This window comes from Lissotriton helveticus, chromosome 4_1 (genome assembly GCF_964261635.1).
Source record: "Lissotriton helveticus chromosome 4_1, aLisHel1.1, whole genome shotgun sequence".
In the NCBI taxonomy this organism is placed as follows: domain Eukaryota; kingdom Metazoa; phylum Chordata; class Amphibia; order Caudata; family Salamandridae; genus Lissotriton; species Lissotriton helveticus.
This window is the reverse complement of record NC_136063.1, coordinates 673,696,643-673,723,562: the sequence shown is the minus strand read 5'-3', so window position 1 is coordinate 673,723,562 and position 26,920 is coordinate 673,696,643. Positions and strand designations below refer to the sequence as shown.

Below are 26,920 nucleotides of genomic sequence, written 5' to 3'. Positions count from 1 at the left end.
CCGTAATGATTTCTTTGCGGATCTTGGGGACCTGTAGGTAGCCTGGAGTGATGGGCAAAATTCTCTTTCTCACCTTTGTGTGCACTGTGTAGGTCAGGGTAATAGGTGAGTGATCTGATATGCCCCGGGGACATAACTCCACCCCTGTCAAGTGTGATAGGCTGTCAGCAGAGAGGAAAAAATAATCTATACGGGAGAGGCTATTATGCACACCTGACTGGAAAATGTAATGTTGCTCTGTAGGATGTCTGTATCTCCAAGCGTCAATAAACCTAGTCAGACGGGAGCTGCCTGCACCCACAGTTCTACTTGGGTAGCGGTCCCTGGCGCCATCCACAACTGCATTAAAGTCACCCCCAATAAGTAGTTCCCCCTCCAGGAGGCCCAGTAGATATGTGCTAAGTGCCGGAAAGGCCACAGAGTGCAGGGCTGGAGGGATATACACAGACACAACATTAAACTTCTTCCCCTCCCATTGACAAGATATGGCTGAAAACGTCCCCTGGGTATCCGTCCATGTGTTATGTATAATCAGAGGGAATTGCTTATGAATCAAAACGCCCACTGCTCTAGAGCCAGATGAGAATTCAGAGTGCACAACCATTTTGTACCCCCAACGATCCATGGCTTTGCAAGCCGAACCCATCAGGTGCGTTTCTTGTAGCAATGCCACCGCCGGCGCTGCACGCCTTAGGTATTGCAGCACCAATCCTCATTTGATTCTATCCCTCAGGCCGTGCACATTCCAGGTAAGCAACGTTAAGGGAGGCACCGGGGCCCCTGAGGGGACATCAGTACCAGTACTAGAGCCTGTCGACACGGTCTCCAACGCCATAATAATTATATCTGACCACATCCCTCACAATGCAGCGCACCCGTACAATGCTATCGTGCATAATGTCTAGCAGTCTTTGCCCCAAACAGAAAACCTTAAAACTTTGAAGAAACCACAGAAACTTGCCCGCCCCAACCACCCCCCACCCTTCTCCCCAGCTTGATGGAAATACAACAACCCGCCACCCCAACAAAGCAGAGTGCTTAGTACCCATTCCCATTCCCATTCTTCAACGATGAGGGGGGAGAGAAAACTGCTCCAACCCCCACCAAGCCCATTACCTAAACATTGTCCAATACCCAAAGCCCCGGTCGGACTTCATTGAAGAAAGCTTAAAAGGAATAGTCTTGTACATGTCCACAGTCAGCATCTCGGCAAGACTTCCCCACAAATATAAGCTAAAAAGAGAAATACCTATGAGCGACTTTACAGTGGGACTATAACTATATCTCTTCGTAGCCCACCGTCCAGAGTTATCAAAGCAGGTCTTTTGAAAATAAGCGGATTTCGGTTCCTTTCAACCATCACAGTGTCAGCTCTTCATCCTCAGCATACCAGAGTCCAGGGACTTGTCCCTACTCCTGCTCCACGTCGCCTTGCTGCTCCTTCCCTCGCGATTCACGTTGACCATTGGGACCATGCCTCTACACCTTCCGCCATCCCTCCAGCCAGTCCTGTGCCTCCTCAGGTGTGAGGAAGAACCACACCTTACCACCATCTTCCACTCTCAACTTGGCTGGAAATAACATGGAGTATTTTATCTCCCGCTCCCCGAGGGACTTCTTCACTTCTGTGAACCCTGTGCGTTGCTTCGAGACTGCCGCGGTGTAGTCTGGAAAGATGTTAATGACGGCATTGTCAATACGGATTGATGGAGCCTTCCGAGCCGCTTGTAAGATGGCATCCCGGTCTCGAAAGCTGAAGAGTTGAAGATTTGCACCAGAAAAGGGTGCGGGGGCACCCCAGGTTTCAGTCGTCCACCCGGGACCCTATGTGCTCTTTCCACAGAAAAACAATTTGATAACCCTCGCGGTTGTAGATGGGTCGTTACCAGTTCTTCCACAAAGAGGTCGAGGGCCGGTTCCGCCATTCCCTCCGGGACACGCCAATTAGGCGAATGTTATTTCTTCTAGAGCGCCCTTCTTGATCCTCCAGGAGGGCCTTTAAGAACTTGTTATCCTCTTCCAGTTGATGCACCTGTTTCATGAGGATTGAAGTGTCTGAGGAAAGGGCCTCCGCTGTGGTCTCCACGCCCGATATCTTGGCAGACATTTTGTTGAAATCCGCTTAGATTAATGCCATGTCAATGGCGAGGGACCCAATTCTGGAATCCACCTTGTTCAGTGTAGCCATAATGTCCTGCAGCGTGACCTCTTGTGTGGCCCCCCCGGACCTCCCGGCCGACGAACGGATCTCCTTGTCCTGTGCCTCACCCTGCGATTTGGTGAAGGCGAACTTGTCTAGTTTTATCTGGTTCGCCCCTTTCGTGTTCCTGCCTGTCATGGTAGCAGTAGATGGGAGGACCTCACATGGAATAGGACTCAAACAGCAGGCGCCCACAAGGCAGAGCACTGTAGTCCTCAAACCGGAAAGCCCAGCGCATGAAAGGGGTTGGAGTCCCTTAATGGCTCCCGGCGGATGACAGAGGCGCGTCCCTCCAGTGGGCAAGGTGGATGACTCGTCGTGAGGGCCCTGCACTTAACACGGTTGGCGCCCCCAGGTCAAAGCAACGTGCAGAAGGAGGCCACAGAATGGATCAACAGTCCAGGGGGGGGCAGAATGGCAGCTCAGTGTGTTTTGCGCCGCTAGTCCACACCAAAGTGGCCCTGACAGCTCCACCCAACTTTCACAAATGCCCTCTGAAAGTCTCCTGGTCAGGCCCGCAGGCGGTTACTCACTGCGCCAATCAAGCTGTCGGGGGGGGGCAGGGGGCCAAACACATCGCCTCTCCGGTCAGCAACCGCTGCTGCTCGGGCCCCGTCGTCAGAACGCCATCAATGTTGCACCAGGTAGGCCACCTTTAAATATGTGCCCGCACCACAGCCACGGGGACCAGGGGGGGAGGGGGGAGTGTGGGAGAGGGGGAGCGCCCCGTTCCCTCGCACAACCGCTCCCCGCAGGGCCGGTCCTCAGCGCGTTTCTCGCCACCCCAACAGCAGCCTTCACACCAGCAACACAGGGCGCGCTATCCTCAGCGCCTCCAGTAATGGCGGCCGGGGGGTTTCACAGTTCCCGCCCCCGCCGCGAAGTGAATCAGGGACTTCATAGGCTTCGCTCAGGTCCACTGGGCCTGTCACAAGTCACACTCGCTCGCCAGCCTCCAAAGCATCAGCATGGGTGAGAGGCTTTCGGACCACCGGCACTTGCGCCCTCCTCCAGCCCGACACGCAGGCTTCCGGTGCCGGGCGCTCTCCGCACTGTGGGTCCCGGATAGTGCACACCCACAGGCAGCAGATCTCCGCCCTCCGCTGCGGCCGCAGGAACGATGAAAAGATGCCGCAATCGGCCTCAGACGATGCCGCACACCCTCCGCCAGCGTCCTAGGAGCCTTGGGTTCAGAAAGGTAACGGATTATTAAACGGATAGATTGGGCCCTGGTTTGGGAGCCCGGAGCCTCTCTAGGCAGCGGCGATGTTCTTCGGCTGCTAGCCACGCCCCCCCTTTAGTAGCCAATTTTTAAGGTTCGTTATAACCCCACAGGTCTGCACCATAAAGGGCTGAATGTTTTCACTTTGCTTTAAAGGTTTCCAGGGCTGTGGAAATTGAACGCAAGCTAGTTCTAAAGTGCATGCGTGCAATAGCTTTTGATCTATGGTGGATAAGTAGGCAACTCTTATTCATTTGGGGTTCCCACAAAAATGTATCGACAGTTTTATCCCCAACTAGTCGAGGTACGATTTTTTTGACAAGAACACTATTTCTCAGAGGTATGATAGATTTGAATTATCATGACAGCTAGAGATAATGCAAATCTAGTGTAAGCCCCGTGCTAGTACTCAATCAGAGGATTCACGAGAAAGATCTGAGATACCAATATACATGTTATCTTTGTAAAAGATGCATCAAATATAGCTATGAAATGTATTCATGTACAAATTAGAACAGGGAATGCCTGAAAGTATGTCTCCTCCCGACAGAACATTCAGGGTACCCTGTTCTGCCTAGGTTACACTATGAGATTGATTGTGTGATAACTTCCCATGAACATTTATTTGATATACTGGTTGAAGGAAGATAAAAAAAGAACATAAATATCAATATGAATCTGAGATTATGGATATTCAGTCCTTGTTTTTTTAATGATGTTTTGTGTATATATGTGTGTAAATTATTGTAAACTATATATATATCTTTTTTTATACAATTGCTTTCAGCCCTGAAGAAGTCCCGGATGGGACGAAACGCGTTGGCGACAGGCAATTCAGTATTCTTTTAATGAATTTTTGAATAAAGAAAAAACAAACCTTCAATCAAGACTCTGAAACTGTTTTCATTCTTGGAAAGTTTTCAAGTGAATGTCGAACAACATTGTGGTTGATTTAATTATTGAAACACTATTGCTTTACATGTATCTTGGTGCGGGTCAATTTTTGTTTTGTCATTAAGTGATTTTTATCACGCTCAGGGAGTGTATATGGGTCACATCCCAGACCTTTACGCACAAGGATTCAAAAATAATACAGGCATTACTAATAGTGAAAATTGGTGCTGGTCTAGTATAGCTCTGACCCTTGGCAGTGTGTTTGGATACAGTAAGAGCATTATATTTGCAGCTCCCAGCCGCATTCTTTGGTGTGTCATCTGATGATGCTGTAAAACCTTACTTCACCTTAAGAAGGTACCGGCATGGCCAAGAAAGTAAGATACCAACAATCGACCAAACTAAGCCACCAGTTTCCTGCCTCTTCGTCAGCTCCATGCCTTGCAGAGGAGATACAACGTGTCTCTTAAAGCATTCTCATTCAGAGCCAAGGCTGCCTTCAAATTGAACTTGTACTATGCTTGCTAACAGCATGCGTAATACAGTCTGACCAGTGTCGATGGGTTCTAAAAATATGGTGCAGACTATGTATGTCACTTGTAGGGAGCGAAAATGCTTCTTGAACAAAGAAGCTGGAGTGTATGTAAAAAATTCCAATAAATGCCAGATGTAACCGCTTCTTCTTGGTTGCATCCGGTCAGCCTCAACAGTCATGAATACATCTTCACGGGATTTACAAACTTTCAAGTACATCATGCTATAAACACAAGTCAGATATTGCAAATGTACCGTTATTACAGGTCTGACAAGTGATTCATAATAGCCAGGCTTAGCTACAATGGAATACATCACAACTTCTTTAACTGTACACCTGAAGCATTAAGACTCCGAACATTGTTAAACATGCAACAAATTAATCATTCACATGTAGTACACGTAAAAGGACAAATAAAAACGAGGCTCTTACGTCTGCACTGCCAGCTCGGTGTCAAAAGTAAGGGTGGTTCCGGTGTTTACCAGAAACACATATAACTTCATGATGACTTCTCCAAGCTCCTTGCTGAGTGCTTTGGTGTGTTCATTTAGAAACTGCAAAAGGATACAGAGCACACTGTTACTGCAAACAGTTCTGACCAAGTGTTTTAGGAATAGCCAGACTTTAAGAAACATGGGAGCACATAAGTCCACATGCTTGTACGTCTTTCTGGCAAATAAAGTTCTTAATCTAGGGGACTGGAAACGGGCATTGCATTATAATGGTTAACATTAACAGCTGCAATAAGTGAAGACGAACAACACTTATTGGGGGAGGGGAGGGGGGCAGTGAAGGAGCAAGCGTTTATATAACACAGAAATAGCACTGAAGGCAGAGGTAAACTATGCGTTGCACAACAGCAAATGTGAGACGACATGATCAAAAGAAAAGTAGCATGTGGTAATTTGCATAAAAAAGGGAAAGGAAAATGGAGATACAGAAGGGTGCGTGCATGCTGTAATGCCAGAAGCAAACGCAGATAATTTAGAAATAAATTACATAAAAAATATACACAGATCACAACCGGATTACAGACTATAGCTATACATATTAAACATCCGAGATTGTTGGTTACTTTGCTATATAGAGGAAATTCTGTATTCACAGCAAAATTTAGCAGTTATGGTCGGATGTGCAGCCATAACCCTCACACCCAATAACATCACAACTAGTTCAGTTCAGTTCAAAACTTTATTGCCGCTAGATATAGCCATAAAAGCACAATTATATTCAACAAATATTGATACAGATCAAGGTTTAAAATGAACAATTCATGATATACAAAGGCATTTGGGCATGATAAAAAATAACAGTCTATGAAATCGTCAATATGGGACTACATGGTTGTAAAATACAGTTATAAAAATATAAATTACGGGTCGGTTAATTAAGAATTTAAAACTGTTAAAAACTTTAAAAAGGAAGGATAATGGCCGTCTATTTCACTTGAGTCCCAGAGCTTCCCCCCGCCCGGTGTCCCTCCTCAGCCCCTCCATATAAGGACTCCAACTATATAACCAAGTAGTCAGTTTATGAGGGCTTGGAGCGTTATTTAATAGCTTTGCTATTCCATTTTTAGCAAATTTCTACGGATTAACCACATAGAAAACAGGAACTTAGATACAGAAACCACACAGACCGGGTCGGTATTCGACTTTAAGATCCTAAAGAAGTCTAGGTAGTTCCTGACACCCAAGTTCCTACATAGCTGGATAATCCATTTACGCCTAGGATATTTGTATGCACCACAGAAAAGCGTAACATGGATTAAAGTTTCTTCCTCAGTCTGACATCCAGGGCAGAGATAAGTGGAATCTCCCGCCCACGTGTTGGTGATTGCAAATAGCGGGAGAGTACCAAATCTAAACTGGAAAAACAGCTTCTTAGCTAGGGTAGGATGGATGATGTCCAGAGCCTTTTCGAATTCATTGTGGCTCTTAAAATCAAAAAATCTATAGGTCAGACTAGAAAGGTTCACTGACTGGAACAATTGGGCTAATTTGTGCTCCTTCGGTGCGTTTGCCAACAATTTCTTGGAAATAGCTGGGCAAGATGCTTCGGGATCTGACCACAGACTTACCAGGCCGATTTTCCTAAAGGAATGTCTAACATAAGAAAACCAAGGTAAACTACCCGCCCCAAGCGTAGACAAGACAACTTTTAGCTCGTTCTTGTAACTAGCCAGCTCTGGGCTGCTCCACAGCCTCCGCCAATACAATAGTGGTCGGATGGAGATAATGTCCGCTACACGAACAATATTTAAATCCATCCTTAGCGGGACAAGCGGGGTACTTTTGGGTAAGGTTAAATTGTGTCTTAGGAAATTATTTTCCGTGACTGTGAGGGTGTTCTGTGGCTTATGCCCCCACAGTTCTGCCCCATAGAGAGATGCTGACCTCGCTTGCACCCTGTAGATTTCCAAAGGAGGGCTTAGATTTTTAACAACGCAACTCCTATGGACTTTTAGGACACCCCCAACTGCCTGGGTAAGTTTTATGTTGGCCTTAACCAGCTGGGGGCCCCCCCATTTTTTCAGTCAGTGTAAGTCCAAGGTAATCGAAGGTTGGGACCCTTTCAAGTACTCCGTGTTCTAACTGCGGATGTGGGCAATTGATAGATTTAGGATTAAAAAACATGTATTTTTTTTTATATTAATCACAAGATTCCTTTTTTGGCAGAACTGTGTGAACTGGTTTAGGACGCGCTGCATACCCCGAGCTGACTTAGACAGCAGCAGGGTATCATCCGCAAACATTAAGGCGGGAAACCTAGTCTGGGCCAATTTGGGTGAGTCTAAATCTTTGGCGGTGAGTAGGACATCTACCAGTCCGTTTAGGAAGAGGGAGAACAGGGTCGGCGCCAACACGCAACCCTGCCTCACCCCCTTCTCGACAGGGAACGGGGCTGTCGATTGTCCGTTCCTGCCGTGCCTCACTCTAGCAAAGGTGCCTTCATGTAACAGTTTAAGCTGATAGCATAGATATGGTGGGACCCCCATTGTCAACAAGATCGTCCAAAGTTGGCTTCAGTGCACCGTATCAAATGCTGATTTGAGATCAACAAAGGTTAAGAATAGGCTCCCAGCCTCCAATACAACATGCTTCCAGTATATTAATTGGAGCCTAAATAATTGGTCTATAGTGGAGGTTTTGGCCCTAAAGCCTGCTTGCCGTGGAGTAAGGATATCATGGTCACTAATCCACTCCTGCAGTCGCTGTAGGAGTACCCTAGCATACACTTTTATGAAACATCAATAAGGCTGATTGACCTATAATTAGCCGGATCCAGGGGGGAGCCTTTTTTAAAAATGGGGATAATCTCAGCCCCAGACCAAGTACTGGGTATTGGGAGTCCCTGTAAGATCGCATTAAATAATAAATTTAGATAAGGGACCCACACTACCTGCTCACTTTTAAACAGGTCACCGGGAATCCGGTCTAGTCCTGGGGCTTTATTCATTTGGAGCTTACTTAAGGCTGACATTACCTCGACCACCGTACAAAGTGGTATTTGCCAGGTAGGGTCTGCTGTCAGCAAAATCGCTGGCAGCTCACATTGCTCCTTTGGTAGTGAAGAATAAAGATCTTTAAAATACAGACGCCATGTCTCTTCTGGAATGTTTGGTTCAACACAGGACTTTCCCTCAATGCTCCCTGTGTGGACCAAATTCCAAAAAGCCCTAGGGTTTTTTTCATCTAGGGCAGACCTAATATCTAACCATCTATTTTCTTCCCATTCGGATTTTGCAATGTTAGTAATTCTTTTAAAATCAGCCCTTGATGCCTTTATAGAGACAGAATCTCCACCCTTTAGGGTTGCTAAGAGGGTTCGCTTGGCAACCCTACAACCCCTGTTAAACCACTGGTTGCAGGAACGTGGAATTCCTATAGCCCGACGCCCAGGACATATTGTTAGGGGTTAAGGGCAACAAGTTTTTATGTGTATTTTGTCCTTGGGACAAGTAGGCCCAACCCCCTGCAGCACAAACCCTTTGGCTGCCAGTTTGCAGTACCACATTATGGATCAGGGAAGGGCACGGTCTGCAGTTAAGGTAATATTTTTGTCCATATGTTAATGCAGTTCAAACTTGTATTGATGGTTCATTAATTGAAAGCCTTTATTATTAGGGTGAGAGCTCTAAGTAAATGTTGTAAGCTCTGACTGCACTACTAGCATTGGTTCCAATATAAATGTGTACACACACTTTCAAAGTTTAGCAATATGAGGCTATGTATAATGCTCCCAGAATGCTCTCTGATTTGATGCAAATATTTGCAGAAGCCTGACAGCAAGATTGATGATACTTTGCTTTCAAAATAAAATGTTGATTAAAAAACATGAAAGCAGGAAAAAACATTTTGCTAAACTGCTGTAAAATTTCAGGTACCATTTTTTGCAGCATCATTTAGTAACGTGGTGATACATGGTAGTATTTCCCAAAAATATTCAGAATGGAAAATCAGTGTAACCAGTTTCAATAAGATTATGGGAAACAAAAATAAACAAGCACTGGCAAAGCCAATAGGTCTGAAATTGGTGGTCAGCTTTTTATTTTTGTCAATGTGTGACTTGTTTTGGCATGGTTTTTGTAAAACCTTATTGGTGTGGGAGCTGCCGGGCCCTCACCATTATAACAAACACTGGCAAAAGCAAAACATGTTTTTGGCCTCAAAAAGCACACACTCCCACAGTAGCTACTGGCACTGAACAAAACAACTTTGTGTGCTGATATGCTCCTTGTGAAAGAGCAGAATCTTTCACAAGGAGCCAGCCGATAGAGAGAGAGAGAGAGAATTTTAATAAATGCAAAAGGTTATGGTCCACGCCAGACTAAATTAGGGGCCCATTTATTACAGGAAGTTCCAAAAGTGCACCCATAGTATATGTCCTTGCATTAAGTGCAGCTATAGAGCTTTCGTGAGTCCCCAAGAATTTACAAAAGTAGGACAAGAAATAGTACTCCTAGAAAATATTGCTGAACTGCATTTCAGCATGATCAAATATGCATGTGTAGATTTGCTCATGTGAAAAGCTGAGTGTTTGCAAGTTCACTTTCCCTCCAACCACTTTTTTTCCCAACTCTGGAAAAAGGTTTATGTCTGCCATTGTCAGGAGTACATTTCCAACATTTCTCAGCATGGGAAAAGATTAGGGAAAGTTGTTGAAACCCCTTACAACATGCAAGTTAGTAGGTTTTCACAGACTCAAAAGGGCATTCTAACCATGGAACTAATGCTTACCACTACCTTCATCCTCAGTATGTAGATGTGCGGAAATGTGGCAACATAAGGGGATTGCAAGTATTCTATACTACTATGGTATGAGCCCTGGTATAAACAGAGAGGCTATATCAGAGCTCTTATATAATGAGATTGCTGCCATAGTTTGTCGCTGCACTACATGGCACCAAAGGGACAAGGGGATTTTGTTACAGGACAAGTAGATTTATGAAGCAACCTTCCCCATGGGCAAGTAGATATTTTATGAAATTCCACACCCCTGTGGTTGTTTGTACTGTGGGGTTTCCCTTTATTTGGCTGTGTACTATAAAAGAAATCCCCCAGAGTTGCCACCATCTCCTGGTGAATTTTTCCCAGATCATTCCCAGTGGTACTATCCAAGGTGTTCACTTGGACTGTGGCTGCCTGTTCAATAAGGGGACTGATAACATTGTACAATCTTGCAACAATGTTTTGGGTTTGAATAATTTTTGCCCAGCAAATACGCCTCCCTCCATTAAGTATTCGAAGATCACTTCGAGGCTGGAAAAAAGGACCTTGATCTGTATCACCTACCTGGAAATCAAGCTTAATAGTCAATGGGTTGTGATCACTTTCCATGCGCACTACAACCTTAAATCTACCACTTTATGCCAGAGTTCCAAGCTAATTAAAAAATAATCTATCACAAATGCCTGATCTAGTGTTTTAAAGGTTGGGAGACCAGGATTGTCATTCGGGAAGCGCCCATTACAGACCCTTAATGAGGAGGATAGTGTAAGGGAGGTCATTTGGAGCACTAGTGATGTACAGGTCTTTACCTCATAGGTGTTAGGAAGTGAAATAGACCAAATCGCGTCTTCTACTACAGTAATCAATTTAAGCACTCACTTGAGGGGTTCATAGTGGCAATTAAAATCCCCCCCAATCAAAAGAGTCACACCTCCCGGTAGAGATTTCAATAGGGTATCCAATAGGGCCAGAAACGGATAGGTGCCACTATAATGAACGGGTCGGGAATAAATATTAATAAGTGCCAGTTTTTGTTGATTTTTAAAGGACAAAAGAATACAGATTATGTCTGGCGACATGGTATTGACTCTTTTAACCACGCATTCAATATGAGTTCCTACCCAAATGCACATCCCCCCCCCCCCCCGAGGGTCTGCCTCTGGGTCCCTTAACTGCAGGTGCAGAGTAGGTCACATAACCCACCCGATGAATCGTGTTTAGGGCCCACGTTTCTTGAAAGAGACAGATTCCAAAGGAATCTATAAACTCTCCCCAGTCTGGCAAGTCCATTTTAGCCGTAAGGCCCGCGATATTCCACGACAGTAAGCTGAGCCCTACACTACAGCTCACTGGCCCCCTTCCAGGCCTAGTAACGGGTCCAGGGCCCTCCAGAGGATCGTTATCCACCATCCCCCGATCAACAATGCCCGGGTGAGAGGAGGGCACCACTACTGGTACTAAGGAGGCTGATACCATAGATTGTGGGCTAGGACTTTCGCTACTCAAAGCCTGGATCCCAACCTCCGCCGCTGGAGCATCCAAAGTTATACTTCTACTTTCCTTGAACTCCATTGGCTCGATTATTGAGGGATCTTGTTTCCTTCCCTCTAAACTCCTCTTTGTCCTCGTGGCCCTCTGTCTTAATTCTAATGGACTTGGGGATGGGGGAGTAAATGGAAGTCAATCGACCTGGTCGAGTGAGGTAAACCTATTGCTAACTGGGAAACCCCACAGAGACTGGTTATCACCCATGTCATCACATTGGGTCCCGGAGTTATGTTGAACGACCCATCCCTCATTGGGACCACAATGGTGGAGGTTTGGGATTCGAGTGGAGGGGGGATAGAAATAGCCAAGACCCCTGGGATGTATCTTCGTTTGGGCAGAGCCCAGTGGGCCCATGCAAACATGATCAATCACCCTTCTGTCCTCGAAGTTGATAACAATACAATCCCCCTCCACATTTTTAGCTCTATTACCCACCCATCCCACTCTTCTTACAAATAAAGTTTTACAATGCACATTACTGGGTAAGGGTCGGTTAGTGTTCAACCAGTGACTGGATTTATTTTTTAGCTCGTTATATGAGTCTACCCCCTTCGCGGTCAATTTAGGAACCTCGGTTAAAACAACCACATATGGTGCACTTTCCGGTGGTAAGTCAATACGTGGTAAGGTACAGTTTAAACAATCAGGAGTCAAGTTCACTTTTGTCGTTCCCCTAGGATCTCTCCTCCGATCACCTCCCATTTGTAGTGAGTCTATAGGGTTCTTATTGCTTACTGCCGTCGTAGTATCCTCTGACAGGTTGGCAGAAGTTATGGGTGATGGGTTTCTCACAGGAGCAAGAGAATTTGTGGGCATTAACATTTTAGATTTTGACGGTAACCTTTCTCCAACATTTTTTGGTCTATCTTGGGTGGAGTTTACGGTGATACCCTTTATCGTATCCATGCTCACTTCGATTTTAGACAGCCTCTGCTCAATTTCTGATAGTCTCCCCTCTAGAGGATGTAATAATTGCTTCAAGAGTGTCCCCAGTTTCGACAGGAATACATCCTCCTCAGGTGGTTGATCGGGGCAGTTGGTATCAACTGTTGGGAGGACTACTATCAGTGGGTCGGATTGACCACTATCTGTCATACTGGGGGCCGGAGTGACATGGTTGATATCATTGTTGAGCTTCGGAAGCTTAGGTTTCCTCCCACGCGAGGCAGCACCACCGTGCTTTCTTTTAGGGACTGCTCCTTCAAGACGCCCGCGTAGCTGTCTGTGACTTGTCCCTTCGTTACCAGAAGCTGCTTTGTTATTTTCAGCTACAGTCACCGACTCGTCGCTCAAGACATCCAGTGATTGAAGCTCGCCTATTGTGGCAAGTTTCCCTACTCGCTGAACTATTTGTTTAGGACTTCCAATCACGCTCCCCTCACTAACAATAATTTGGGGTGTAAGCGGTATGCGCTCGGGTGTGCGGGCACTTGCCAATTCACCCAAAGAAGATCTTTTAGCAAAAGCCAGGTCCTGCGAAAGGCATCGCTCCGTTAAGATTATTTCATGCTCCAGAACATTCGTGGCCCTTGTAATATTCCCGCCCGGCCATTTCCCCACGATTATTGCAAGGGCTACTAGTACTCATAGCTGATGAAGGTACGGACCGAGTGGGCGATGTTGGAGGGGTGGCCCGGTCCGGTCTCCTCCAGGCTACAACGGGCTTAAACGGGCCCGCCCTTGGCCCGGGCTTCGCCCGGCGTGCGTTCCGCGAAGCGGGGTCCGCGAGGAGTCAAATAGCGGCAGCGGCGTGGGCGTGGCAGCACAGGTGTGCAGGCTGCAGGGTCTCCTGGGCTCGGTAGTCCCCACAATAACAAAATCCTTGGTCCTTCTCCTTCGAGCGGCTCCCGCGGAGCGTCGGCCGCGAGGAGTCAAATAGCGGCAGCGGCGTGGTCGTGGCAGCACAGGTGTGCAGGCTGCAGGGTCTCCTGGGCTCTGTAGTCCCCACAATCACCAAATCCTTGGTCCTCCTCCTTCGAGCGGCACCCTAGTTACATCATTCTTGGCAGTAGTGAATCTGCTATAGAGGCTGTGGTAGACAGTGTAGGGAGAGTCTGACTGAATCCAGGTCCTATACCCAAAGTCTATAGGGCATAGCACACGGACAAGTATAACTATCTATGGGGAGAGAGTGTTAAGTGTTAGGAAGGACTATGAATTCATTGTACACGGCTGAAGCACATGCCCAGTGGATCTTGTAAAGTGATCCTGCAACCAAAGAGGGCTGGCAATACTCCCAGGGCTTTGGGCATAAATGTTTAATTTGACATAAGTTCTCCTTTTTTACATTAGTGTAAAAAAGCCTGCAGTCCTAAAATGTAAATCCACCCAGGCTAAGGCCTTATCTGATTTCTAGCACCGACCGAAGTACGTGACAGCATTTTTGTAGGGAAGTGTACCTCTTTGCATGGTTACCCCCCACTTTTTGCCTGACATCTGATGCAACCTGACTTGATGTGCCCTAGGTCCTTGCCAATCAGGTTCCCAGGGCATGTGTTCTTTCCTAAACTGTAACTTTGTACCCACAATTGGCACTACTCTGGCCACAGGTAGGCCCCTTGTAAAAGGTACCATGTGTACCAAAGGCTCTGTGACCAGGGATGGCCTCTAAGGGCTGCAGCACTGATTGTGCCACCCTTAGAGGCCCTGTACCTTAAACACCCACACACTGCAGAGGCGTGTTTTGGTGCCAAGAAAAGTGAAGAGTCAATATGGCCCACATCCCTGTGTAATGAAAATATGTATATATGGCGCAGACCTATTAGTTAATAAATTGGAAATGATATTAACAAGTTTAGTGTGCTGGTCAGAAATGTGTGACTGCCTAACACACAAAAAGTTGTATTTGTTTCTTCAAGTGACACTAGTCACTTGTGACCTGGCTGCACGGGAAACACCCGTTACAACGAGGGTGTTTCCTCGCGGTGCCATTGCAACGCGACTTTCGCATCGCAGGCGGCTTTACAGCGCATGCATTCATAACGCATGCTAGAACGGCGCAGTGACATTTACATCGCAAGCGATTACATCGCTAGCAATGACAACGAGATGATAAACTTACGGAGCACTTACAAAAAGATTGCCAATGCCGCATTGTAGCGCGCAATGATAAACTTACAGAGCACTAACAAAAAGATAACCAACGCCGCATTGTAGTGCTTCTGACTTCTGCCCGCCTTCATTTTCTGTTAGGCCACTTCAGGGGGAGAGGGCTCAAGAAACAAGAAGGCTGTGCGCAACATGTAAGATGTGCAGGCTGTCTCAAAGCACTTACAAAAACATTGCCAACACCAAAAAAACACAGGAAGCACTTACAAAAAGATTGCCAATGCTGCATTGGAGCGCATCTGCCCGCACACTCATTGTTTGGTACAGGTTGTCTAATTTTTGGTGCAATAGTGCCTTAAATAAAGACGTGAAGCACTTATAAAAAGATTGCCAACGCCTTATTGTAGGGTGCCCGTGCATAAAAGTATGGATGCATGGTGGGTGGATGAATGGATGCATGATGGATGCATGGATGGATGGATGGATGCATGATGGGTGGATGGATGGATGCATGGTGGATGGATGGATGATGGCTGCATGGATGGATGGATGCATGATGGGTGGATGGATGGATGCATGGTGGATGGATGGATGGATGCATGATGGGTGGATGGATGGACAGATGGATGCATGATGGGTGGACGGATGGATGCATGATGGGTGGATGGATGGATGCATGATGAGTGGATGGATGGATGGATGATGGCTGGATGGATGGATGGACAGATGGATGCATGATGGGTGGATGGATGGATGCATGATGAGTGGATGGATGGATGCATGATGAGTGGATGGATGGATGCATGATGGATGGATGCAGGATGGTTGGATGGATACAAGTGTGGATGGATGCATGATGGCTGCATGGGTGGATGGGTGGATGGATGGATGGGTGGGTGGGTGGATGGCCAAAATTGTGGATGGATGCATGATGGGTGGGTGGATGGATGGATGGATTAAAGTATGGATGTATGATGGGTGGCTGGATGGATCGGTGGGTGAATGGATGGCCAAAATTGTGGATGGATGCAGGTGGGTGGGTGGATGGATGGATAAAAGTATGGATGCATGATGGGGGGATGGGGGGATAGATGGATGGGTGAATGTATGTTGTGTGAGTACTTGCACTAGTGAGCGTGTTTATGTAAGAGAAAATCTGTGTGTGAATGTGTGGATATGTGTAGGCAGAGTGTGTGTGTGTGTGGGTATTTTAGAGTGAATGCAGCACCCATTATTTTAAAGTTCACGGCTGTGCTTGGGTGGTGGTGCTGTGCTGAGAGTACTACAGTCAATGCCCAGCCATTAGCAGCCGCATAGCTGACCCTAAACCGGGCTTTAATCCTTTATTAATGCTCAACGCCTGGGTAGGTCCGTGTTCTGCTCACACCCGGCCGCCTTGAGCCCCCTCCACCGAGCCGAGTCCATGGCAATGTCCCCACCCCCAAGTCTGCCAGTTTAGGAGGTAGGGGGCAGCAACTGAAGGAGTCTACCTCTTGAATATCACTCTTACTGGTTTTTAAAAAAAATATGAATCCAAACGTTTCTAGACAGGTGCATTTGCCACAAATGTAACTTTTCCCGCAGCTTCTGCCTGGAAGCCACCCCTGCACACGCACCGCTGGCCAGGGGAGCGGAGCGAAGCATCGAGGTGCTGCAGGGAGACGGACGGAGACGGTTGGACAGAGGAAGGGAGAGACCCGATAAAGGAGGAAAGGAACGGAAAATAAGGGAGCGGGGATGAACGCTAGGAGGAGGTAAAGAGAGGTGAAAAGATGAGTAAAAGGAGGGCCTGGGGAAGGCGAAGCGCTGTGTACGAGGGCCACTCCATGATGTATGCACCTCCACTAACGTGTAACCGTCGAAAGCATTGGAAACAGGAGGGGAGGGTACAGCCACCTAACGGAAGGACACGCTGTATCAACACCGGAAAGATGAGGGGCTGAGCCAACCCTGCTGGCATTCAAAGTTATCTGCTTCAGACACGACCCAGAAATGAGAAGTAGGCGACAGTGGCTGAAGGGAAATGATTGAGATGGAGGGGTGGGGGTGACGAGAGATGGGGAGGCTGTGGGAGTGCGCAAGTGAAGGGATGAAAGGGAGGACCTAGAAAGGAAAGAAAGAAGTGCTGAATCAAGGAGTGTGAAGAAAGGGGAGAGAGGGGTGTGTGTGTGTGGGGGGGGGTTGACGCAGAGGCAGGTGTTGGAAGAAAAAATGGGCAGATGAGTGGCTGAGGAAACGGAGGAGAAGAGGGCAGCTGAGGAGGCGTGCAGGATAGGATGTGACGGAAGAAAGCCTAGAATGAAAGGGCTGAGGGGAAGCAGCAGGGCACGGTAAGGCATGGGCAAAGTGGGCACCTGCCTGGGGCCCTCTCTGTATCTACTCTATTTCTGTTTGCAAACGTATGCTGTTCTCTCTGCCGCCCTCTACACCCTTCTCTGCTTATCCGGATCAGCTTAATGAGTTGGGGGCCCGGGGCAAATGCATTTTCCCCCTATAACGATGTTGTATTGGTTTTGAATTTATTGGCAAATAAAGGGTACGCAGCATCATCCAAATATAGACGAGGTATTTCAACTGGATTTAGGATACCTCAATTCCCAAAAGTTTGGTTGCGTTGTAAATGCCGTAATTGGCAGAAAATGGGTAATAAGCGTCCCCTTCTCGGGAGTACCCAACGGGACTTATGTTTACCACATCACAAGACACTTCCCTTTATTTTCTGTGATAATATATTTCTTGGCTGTTTATTAACGCTGTAGGTGGTGATATTTATCGCAACACATCACCCCTGTTAAATTTCCAGGTGCCTGCGGGATGTGTTAATCCAGTCAAAGTGTTTTTTTTTTATTCTGGGCTATGTACAAGTCCCAGAGTTCAAATACAGAAACGTAGACTGACGCAGCACATCACGCAGGAGCAGGGAAACGCGGCAGTTCTAGCGCATCCATTTTGATAAATTCTGTATTTCATACATGGGTGTTTACAATACAGCATTAGCTCACCCCCCAATCAACAAGTTCACAATCCTGAAGGTAAGCATTTAAATAATGTAGGGATTGCAATTGCTGCATTTAGTGTAAAAAAAAAAAACGAAAACAAAAATTGTTTGGGGAAATAGAAAGGGAAGAAATAGCGTTGTGGGGGCGGGCAGTGGCGGCCAAGTGTTAGAAAGAACGCAATGTCATGACGTGAGATGTAAGCGTCGGGGATGTTAGGTACTTGCCAATAGGAATCAACGCATTGGCGTTCCTAGGACGAGCGAGGTGAAAGATGACGATGTGTTGGTGTTTGCGATGTAATGAACGCGTGGTTCAAGCACGCGATGAAATGGTGCGCGATGTATCATCATACATCCGGCTGCACATCACTGGAATCTATCAAAAATGTTTTTCACAGAATAATACTGTATCACCAAAACGTCTTCTATATCCACTTTTAATGGGACAATACATAAATGGTATATGTCACAGCTAACATTCATTTATAATATAATTATGATGAATTAATGTTAGCAGTGACACATACCATGAATGAATTGTCACATTAAAAATGGATATAGAAGACTATGTTTTGGTGATAAAGAATTATTCTGTTAAAAAGCATTTTTGATAGATTCCAGTGCTGTGCAGCCAGGTCACAAGTGACTTGTGTCATTTGAAGAAACAAACACATCCATGGGTGCCATGCCTACAACCCACTACCTGAGGGCTAGGTAAGCCACGCCTCTAGAAGGGTGCACGAGCGCTCAGGTGAGGGTACAGTGGCATAAGCCCTGTACCCCTACAGTGACTAAGTGCATTCTTAGATATTGTACGTGTAGTAAAGCCATTAAGAGTATATTGTCTGGAAGTTGGTCTTTACAAACTGCTGAGTTCCATTATGGCTTTACTAAAAACCTGGGACGTTTGAAAGCAAGCTTCTCAGCACATTAAACCCACAATGATGCCAGTGTGGTATTTAATGTAAAATGCACTCAGAGGGCATCTTAGAGATGCCCCCTGAAAAACGACCAGCTCTGGTGTGGCTCCTGAATGGCTGCCGCCATTTCCTACCATCAGACAGGTTTCTGGACCCCTGGGTAGAGAGCCTCCACTCTCTGGGTCCAGAAACAAAGCCCACGTTGGGCAGAGGTGGCACGCCTCCTCCATCAGGATGGGCTAGGTCCATGAAGGGGAAGCTTCAAACGCCTGACGCCTTTGAAAGCTGTCACTGCCTTTTGTTGCCCCAGCAACTGGCTCCCACCGGTTCTGCCTCCCACTTTGGATGGGAGAATCGGCGAAAAAACCAAGCAATCAGATAGAGGCTCATGCCCCTCTCCCATTGGAGGGTGGCATACTACGGGGTGTACCCACCCCAAGGAAGGGACCCATTGATCCCGACCTGCACACCCCTTTTAACGCCCCTAAACTTAGTATTTTGGGGCGACCCTGAACTTTGCGTCCTCAGATTCGAGGAAGAAAGAACGACCAAAGAGCCTTGCAAACCCAGGAAGAAGAGGACACTTACTGCTTTGGCCCCAGCCCTACTGGCCTGTTCCACCTTCGACCTGCCTACAACGAAGAACCCGGGGTGTCCTGCAGCCCCCCAGAGGCCAGAGGACCTGCCCTGCACTCACATTACAGACTGTCTCCAATGACCACTGGATTTGCTCAACAAAGACTAGACTTCGGATTCCGGTGACTCTGCGATTCTGCACCACTCTTTACCCGACGCCCACAGCCCGAGTTTGAGTGGCCCAACACCACGAGGAGGTTTCTCAAATGATCCCGACCCTAAATCTGGTGATTTCCGTCCTCCGTCAAGCTACAAGATGACGCCTGCAGCCTCAGCCTGAAAGGCCCCCCCGACCATGACCAGAGCTGGTAAGAAAACTCAATGCTAGAGACACCCCTCCACACAACGCCCCACTGCCTTGGAGGTCAAGGCATCCGCAAAGAGCACAACTTAACTCTCCAGCCAGTGGTCATTTTCAGGAAGCCTCCCAGCTCGAGCTTGCAGCAACTTTGCCGATCCGAAGGTTTCCATTGAGAAGCACAGGGTCCCGATGTCTCCTTGGCACCGTGAATCCGGCCCCCCCAGTGCCACTGGTGGTGCAGCTCCTGTGCTGATTGTGGACTCATGTAGTGCTGACCTTAACCCCAGGAGCTTTGCTCCCACACCCGACTGGCCTGCATGTAAGCAGACCCTAACAGTAAGCCCCCTTAGCCCCATTGGTTAACACTGGGCGCCTGCACTCTGCACCCAGCCACCCCAGTGTTGCTGGTGGTGCAACTCGAGTGCGAAACTAGACCTTGGGGAACCTTGGTCCTAACCCCCAAAACTCCCACTTGTAAGACGTTTACTTACCTGTGAAACCGATAACCATTTTTTCCCATAGGATCCCATGTTATACGAATTTGGGCCTAAAATGTTCTACGTGCTGAACTGTGGTTTTGTATGGGAAAAACAGTAACTTTAACTCAAGGCAAGAAAAGTCTTACTTGCCTTGTATTGTGAGATCCTTATTTGTGCTATCTAGGCATACCACCCCCATACTCAAAGTAATCTAAAAGTAACTGAAAAGTATTCTAAAAGTAATTAATTAGTGTGTAATGTAAACTGCTTTTTTAATCAAAACCAACCTGTAACTAATGCAACCACAATTGCATTTCCATGTGACGTCCTGCATTTGAGAGTATATTTTACTTACCTGGGGCCAAGTCCTGCTTGGTTCTAAAAATAAAACATAAATATACCTTTTTTGTACTTACCTAATTGGTCTGGATTCTGTCTCTGAGTGTGTGCCTTCAGTCTTGATTGAGTGAATACAATAAATGCTTAACATACCATGTGGATAAGCCTAACTGCTCACCCACGCTACCTCAAAGAGCTGTTAATACTGACCTAATTTAGCCTCTGCTATACCTCTGGGGACTCCGTTCACACTATACCGTATTTTGGTATCGTATATACAGAGCCAGCTTCCTACAATTATCAAGCTCAATCTTGACAATGAAAATGTTGCAAAATGGTTGGGGTCTTGCTCCAGTAGGCCTTTTGGTCCTTGAGAATGAATGCATTAAAATGCAAAGCTGTGTGCCAATTAATTTGTGCTGAGGAACTTGGGTTTGTTCCTAAGACACAACTGAATTTGGACAAATCAGGTAAGTGCAGTATCAGTAGGTGCAATCTTGAAGGTTATAACTTTCAATGACTTACATCGCAATGCCAGCTGTGCTTGAAATACTAGAAAAAATTGCATTGCACATCCCCTGACATACCAGTTCACGGGGCTGACACTTAAGTTACTTTCCTGGAATGTGAAGTGCCTGGGCAGAAAACTTAAGTGGTAATCGTGGCCAAATACCTTAACAGACATGACCCGGATCTGGTCTTGCCACAAAGACACACCTGGTGGGTAACAAGTGCAGGTTTCCTAACAGCAGCTGCTACTAACTCCTGACACGGTAGAGTTCAGGTGAACCGGTCCCTGCCATTGCATGTCACTAAGATCTGGGTGGGTCAGTAAGCGGACAGTGGAACGGAAAGAGTTTGGCAGTAGCATCCTGACATTTTCCCCAGGCTTACAGGTGACAGGACTGGAATGGACAAAATGGGAGAATGGCTAACTGATTCAGGTGTTTCCTGCTAACAAGGCTTCCAGTCCTGACGGAGTAACCATAGATATATTTAAACCAAACCTAGCACTTTGGTCCTCTCTGATCCCATTATATCTCAATGCAGTTGCTGAACATTCTATCCCTAAACCCTGGTCTTAATCAGCAATAGCCCCCGTTTTCAAAAAAGGTAGCCTTCCCAACCCCAAATGAAACCGTCCTACATCTTTGATTTGCTCTAAGGAAGTGAAGCTCTGAAAGACAGAGATGCTACGACTCTAGACAGTACACCACTCACTTTCAGCACGCCAAACTACTCTTCCGTGACAACGATTCGGTTAGAGTTCGGCCTAATGAGAAAGTCTCTGGCAAGGCGAGGCGCATTATTTGTTTGCTAGCAGAGGATCAGGAAAGCAGGTGCAAACAACCTGAATCATCTTTTATGACTAGAGCTGCAGCATCGAATCACATCGCCTGCCAGGAATTTCTTGAAGAATCTCTTCAGAAAACTGGGCTACCTCAGGCCTGGAACATTCCAACCAGTCCCGCCGTTTAAAAAAAACGTGTTTGGAAATCAACAAAAAGACTCTCACTTGTAGAACAGAAGGCCACTTTCTCAGGTCGCAGCCATGCCTCCATAACAATCAACAGCTACTGATCACTCACTCCTCAAAAATACTTCAGTCTAGGCTACTCAAAAAAGTCAAAAGAAAAAATTTAAAACAGTCTGAAGGTACTCCCCTCAACTCCTCATCTCCCCCCATGGCAAAGGTTACAATTCTCCAATTGCTGTCAATTATGAGGCTTAGCAAGAGAAGACCTCACGCACCTGCAGCAAACTGAAGGACGAAAGGATCACACTGCTCAAAACTCAGTTAAACTCATGCGGAGACAGGCAGTAATGGCCTTCTTCAAAGCAGAGGATATGCAGCTCAACTGTAGACTGGTAAAATTCCTCGCAATGCTAGAAAAGAAAATGCTAAGAGCCAGCAAACACACTATGAGCAGCAGCCATAGCTGTTAATCTATAATCTACAACTGGGTTGGCAACCACCGCACTTTATTCCCCGTGAACCAACCTCTAAATTGTAACCCCCTGCACGGACAGGACAAAGGAAAGTATTTAGCCTGTTCTTATGTATGCACTGCACTTTCTACTATGCGCAGCAGAGTCTGAACACAGACAAATCGGCTTCCTCGTTAAATGAAGTGCTGCTCAATACATGTTATGTTATGTGTAGTTTAATTGGATTGTATTCATTTTGTCCTACTTTTTTAACTTGGTTGTATTGCACTGGTTTTAATTGCCTATGCAAAATAAACATACTTACTTAAAAGATAATTTTACTATGCTTGGTCGACCTGAAATGTTTAGTAATCTGGACATTATTGTCCGAAGTGATATTGCCAGGACCAAGGCAGCTTTTAGGGCTTTAAAGCTGAAGCGGGATAGTATTGCTCCATAAAAAAGTATGTACCACAATATAACACAGCTCTTTTAGAGCTTCTTAACTTTCAATATATCGAACCGCCATCGCTTTTTACTGACCCGCATTAAATAAAATTTTAGTTGCCATCTGTTTGCCATCCCTCGTGGTAGTTCATTTGAATCTGTTTTTATTCCATGTAGTTGTGATTGTGTTTCACCCCAGGACACTTTGCACTTTATAATGTTTGTTTCTTCTATATAAAGCTGTGCATATCTTTTATCGTACCTTTGTTTGCTGGAACCCATTTTGTTCAATTGTGTCCGCTTTTGTTTTAGCTCATGCTATTAGCTGATGTGAAGCTTTGTTTTTATGTGGCAAAATTTTTATCTGGTGCTCTTCATTTATGGAAAAGTTAATTGCGTGTTTGAAGTCTTAATGTTTTACGGTTTTTATTTTTAAGCTTTTATGATTTGCTATTATAACCCGAACACAGGTTTGGTGGTGGGAGGCGAATTGAACCTAGCGCTACAAGGGGACTTGGACAGGGTCACGTCATGCAGGCCGTCCAGACCATATACACGCCTCCCTGTCTTCCTGAAAGCAACTGCGATGGCAGGCTTATAGATAGACATACCACCAAGAGTAGCAATATTCCTAAGCCTCTAATTCCATTTGTTCCATGTCCAGACTTGACTACGTACTGGTGCCAAGGTACAGGGTGGGGGAGTTTAGCAACTCACACTACCTGCCAAGAGGCATATCAGACCACTCTCCCAAAGTGACGGCTCTAAAGACTGAGCAGGCCCGGGTGCAAGTGGTTTGTCGATTGAATACCTGGAAGCAGACAAATTGGAAGACATGTTGATCAATAGTCCAAGAAACAGAGCACTACTTCCAGGAAAACACGGGGCCAGTGGGTTCCAATGTAGACTTATGCAAAGCCTATAAAATGGTTATGGGGTGGCATATAATAGACCATGTGGCAGATAAAAAGAAGGCAAGAGAGAGAAGGTCTACAGGGAGCTGGAGGAACATCTAGTGAGAGAAGAGGCAGAATATGTATAGCCTTCCCTACAAGAGATCTCGCACAATGGATAGAACTGCTCTGAAAGGACTATAGGCCCCAGGCCAACCAAGGGGCGAGAACGCTGTTCCATATTAACAAGCCCGTCCTCTATGAAGTAGGCAAACAAGCAGGTAAGTTATTAGCTGGCTGGCTGGCCCACAGGGAAGAAGGGTAGAGGTGGATAGACAGGTACTCGGACAGGGAGAGGCACTGGTGGAGACAGCGGACAAAATTGGTAATGCCTTTGCAGAATACTGGTGTCAGTTATACCAGTCGAAACCAAGGGAAGATCAGAAAGACCGGAACAGTTTCCTCAGTAATATACCTGGCCTTCAACTCAGAATGGATGCAAGAACCACCACTGAGTATGAGCTAACAGAAAGCGAGATATTCGAGGATGTGACTCAGTTAAAAGGTTAAAGGTAGGAACTCCCCAGGACTGAAAAGATTGCCAGCTGAATATATTAAATGTACGAAATGCAAAAACAAGGAAATTTTTTGTGCTGCCAAGGAGGAGAAAAACATGCTTAGAGACACATGACAGGCCGCCACAGTACTCATCCGTAAGGAGGGAAAAACCGTCAGAGAAGTGGGCCTCATATAGGCCGATCTTGGTCAAGGTTTTGGCAAACTGCCTGGTACAGATAGTGAGCCGAATCAGTTAGGTTGTATGCTGTACAGGGAGACAAGAAGCAATTTGAGGATATTATTTGGATGTCTGGTGACCAGAAATCAAATACGGGAGCCAGCTATACTCCTTGCCCCGGATGACGAAAAGGCATTTGACTCAGCCCCTATCTGATGGCGGTCTTATGCAAGATGGGCTTCGGCCTGTCGATTATGGCATGGGGAGAGATACTATATAGAGACCTACTGGCTAGCGTCCGGCTGGTGTTGCATGATTTAAACTGGGCAGAGGTACACGTCCAGAATGCTCATTGTTGCCGCTGCTCTTCACCCTGGCAACTGAACCAATGGCAATGTGGATACGGAGAGACTTACTACTCCATCGGTTAAGGTGGGACCCAGACTTGGAAGTCGTGATCTCACTGTATGCGGACGATATTCTTCTCTATTTGATAGACCCCCAGGGGCTCGGTCCTGAGAATTTTTGAGGTGTTTGCGAGGTTGTCAGCTTTTGGTAGTTGCCAACAATGATAGACGCAGTGACACAAGAGTTGAATTCACAATTCCATTGGTTTTTATCAAGAAACGGTTAGGTAAATGGTTTAAATTATTAATTATTCTTGGTCTTTCATCTTCTCCCTAGGTCCTGTGTCCGGAGTCCTTTCTATCAATAGCCTTGATAAAAAGGAGAACAGGGCAGGTAAGTCAGCTGTTCAGTCAAGATTTTGTTTCCTCCACCAATAGATCCCAAAAGGAGTGTCTGTGCTTGGGGGAATTGTGCTTACCAACACATGTGATAGATTCAAGGGAAAAAAAACTCCATCTCGTTAAAGGTGGTTTAATGTGAATGGGATAGAGGGAATGATATGGGTGACACACTTTAATTTTAGCTCTCAGTCGTGCCCTTCCCTTTGCCCAAGCCCAGAGCTTTACACCCACCTGACTGAGCCACGTGCCTCCTGGAGTGTGGCTGGGGCTGGGGCTGGTAGCGTCTCAGCGTTTTTCTCAGTCTGTGGCTTCTTCGCTCTACTCCTTCAATTTACGCTTCGCGGCTCCCACAACTTGAAGAAACGAAGTGGCGTCCTCTGCTGGTCTGGGGTAAGTGGATTGTCCTTTCTTGTGGACGTCTTCCTCCTGGGGCTTAACCAAGCCTTGCTCTTGTAGTGGTGTCAGCGCCTCTTCAGGGTTGTCGCCCCAGCGACAAACAAGCACTTCCTTTTTGGCAACGAGTGGAGCTCTGCCTCCTTAACACTTGTGTAGGCTGGGTTAAAGCCACAGTAACAGGCCTGTGAAGAGATGAAAGGTGTATCTTTTATTAAGGCGTTAGAGGGTGAAGGCCAATGTAATACATTACGTAAACCCTTCTCCTTGTATCAGAGGTACCTATCTACATTAATTGGAGTAAAATAGTTTTGTTTCCCCTGATGGACTAGGTGTCAAGGCGAGACTGGGAAGGCCCCTTAAAATGGGAACCAAATGGTTCCACATACTTGGAGACACTTATAGCCACTGAACAGGAAAGGTTCCTCCAAGAAAATTTGGAGGGGAAACTAGAGGGGTATAGGAATGATGTGGCGCACAAGTGGAAGCAGTCCCTGTCCCTGATGGTCACTGGGACCCTGTATAAAACGATCTACATACCCAAGATTCTTTATATCATGCAGAATACCTCATTCACAGTTCCAGTTAGGTTTTTCAAAGATGTGGATGCAGTGACACAAGAGCTGAAGTGAGAAGTAGGGCACACAGAAATATGTCTTTTCTGCCCTGACCATGGAACCCTATGATGGTACGGTGGCTCTCCCAAATCTAAGGCTGTCCTATTGGGTATCCCAGTTGTTGGTGGTTAATGAATGGACCTTTTTGTGTCACAACAGGACCCCTCCCTACTAGACAGGAGGGCCACAGACCAAAAAGGCTACCTGAGTACCATATAAAGAGCAAGAAGGAAGATCCCACTGCCACCCCATACGGAGGTGGTGGTGAGGATCTGGCAGAGGACAATGGCTGAAATGGGCCGGAAGAGAAAGCTGACAGTAGAGACACCATTCTGGGAAGCAGTAGCACAGAGAGCTGCAAACAATAGAGGACTATAAGAAGTGAGACCTCTAGTGCTTATCCAGAAAAGGGGATGTTTGGTGAGACGCAGAGATGGTATCTCTCCCCAACTGCAGAACCTAGTTGATTTAGCAGGGAGTCAATACCTCAGCTATATGCAGATGACACACATCATGAGAAGTTATACTGACAAACTGAGGGACAAAGCAGCGGAAACACCACTGAAACTAAGGGTAATGAGTGCCCTTCGGCCCCTCTACACAAGAATGCGGTATCGCTGATATTTGCAACATTGCTTAACAATAGCCTCGGGAGAGGCATGCAACTACCCAAGGGAAGTGGCCATAACCGCAGGGTTCAGTCTGGTACAACCACGATACTGCACAGGGCATATTTGACAAGACGTTGAATATTCGCAATTGTTCAGGTAGAAGATGATGGGTTCCTCAGTGGATGCAGACAACA

General features: G+C 46.5%; 1 protein-coding gene across 6 annotated transcripts in view; it reads right to left on the bottom strand.

Annotated features, from left to right (window-relative positions):
* RB1CC1 (RB1 inducible coiled-coil 1) overlaps positions 1 to 26,920 on the bottom strand; it is a 647,143-nt gene that overhangs the window by 527,520 nt on the left and 92,703 nt on the right. For 5 of the 6 annotated variants that reach the window (XM_078687307.1, XM_078687311.1, XM_078687308.1 and 2 more), the window contains exons 2-3: positions 25,337 to 25,683; positions 5,284 to 5,405 (exon numbers count right to left, since the gene is read on the bottom strand). In XM_078687307.1, the coding sequence (XP_078543433.1) occupies positions 5,284 to 5,354 (71 nt within the window). In that variant the 5' untranslated portion in view covers positions 5,355 to 5,405; positions 25,337 to 25,683. The remainder of the gene's footprint in view (positions 1 to 5,283; positions 5,406 to 25,336; positions 25,684 to 26,920) is intronic. The other variant, XM_078687309.1, reaches the window with a different exon arrangement.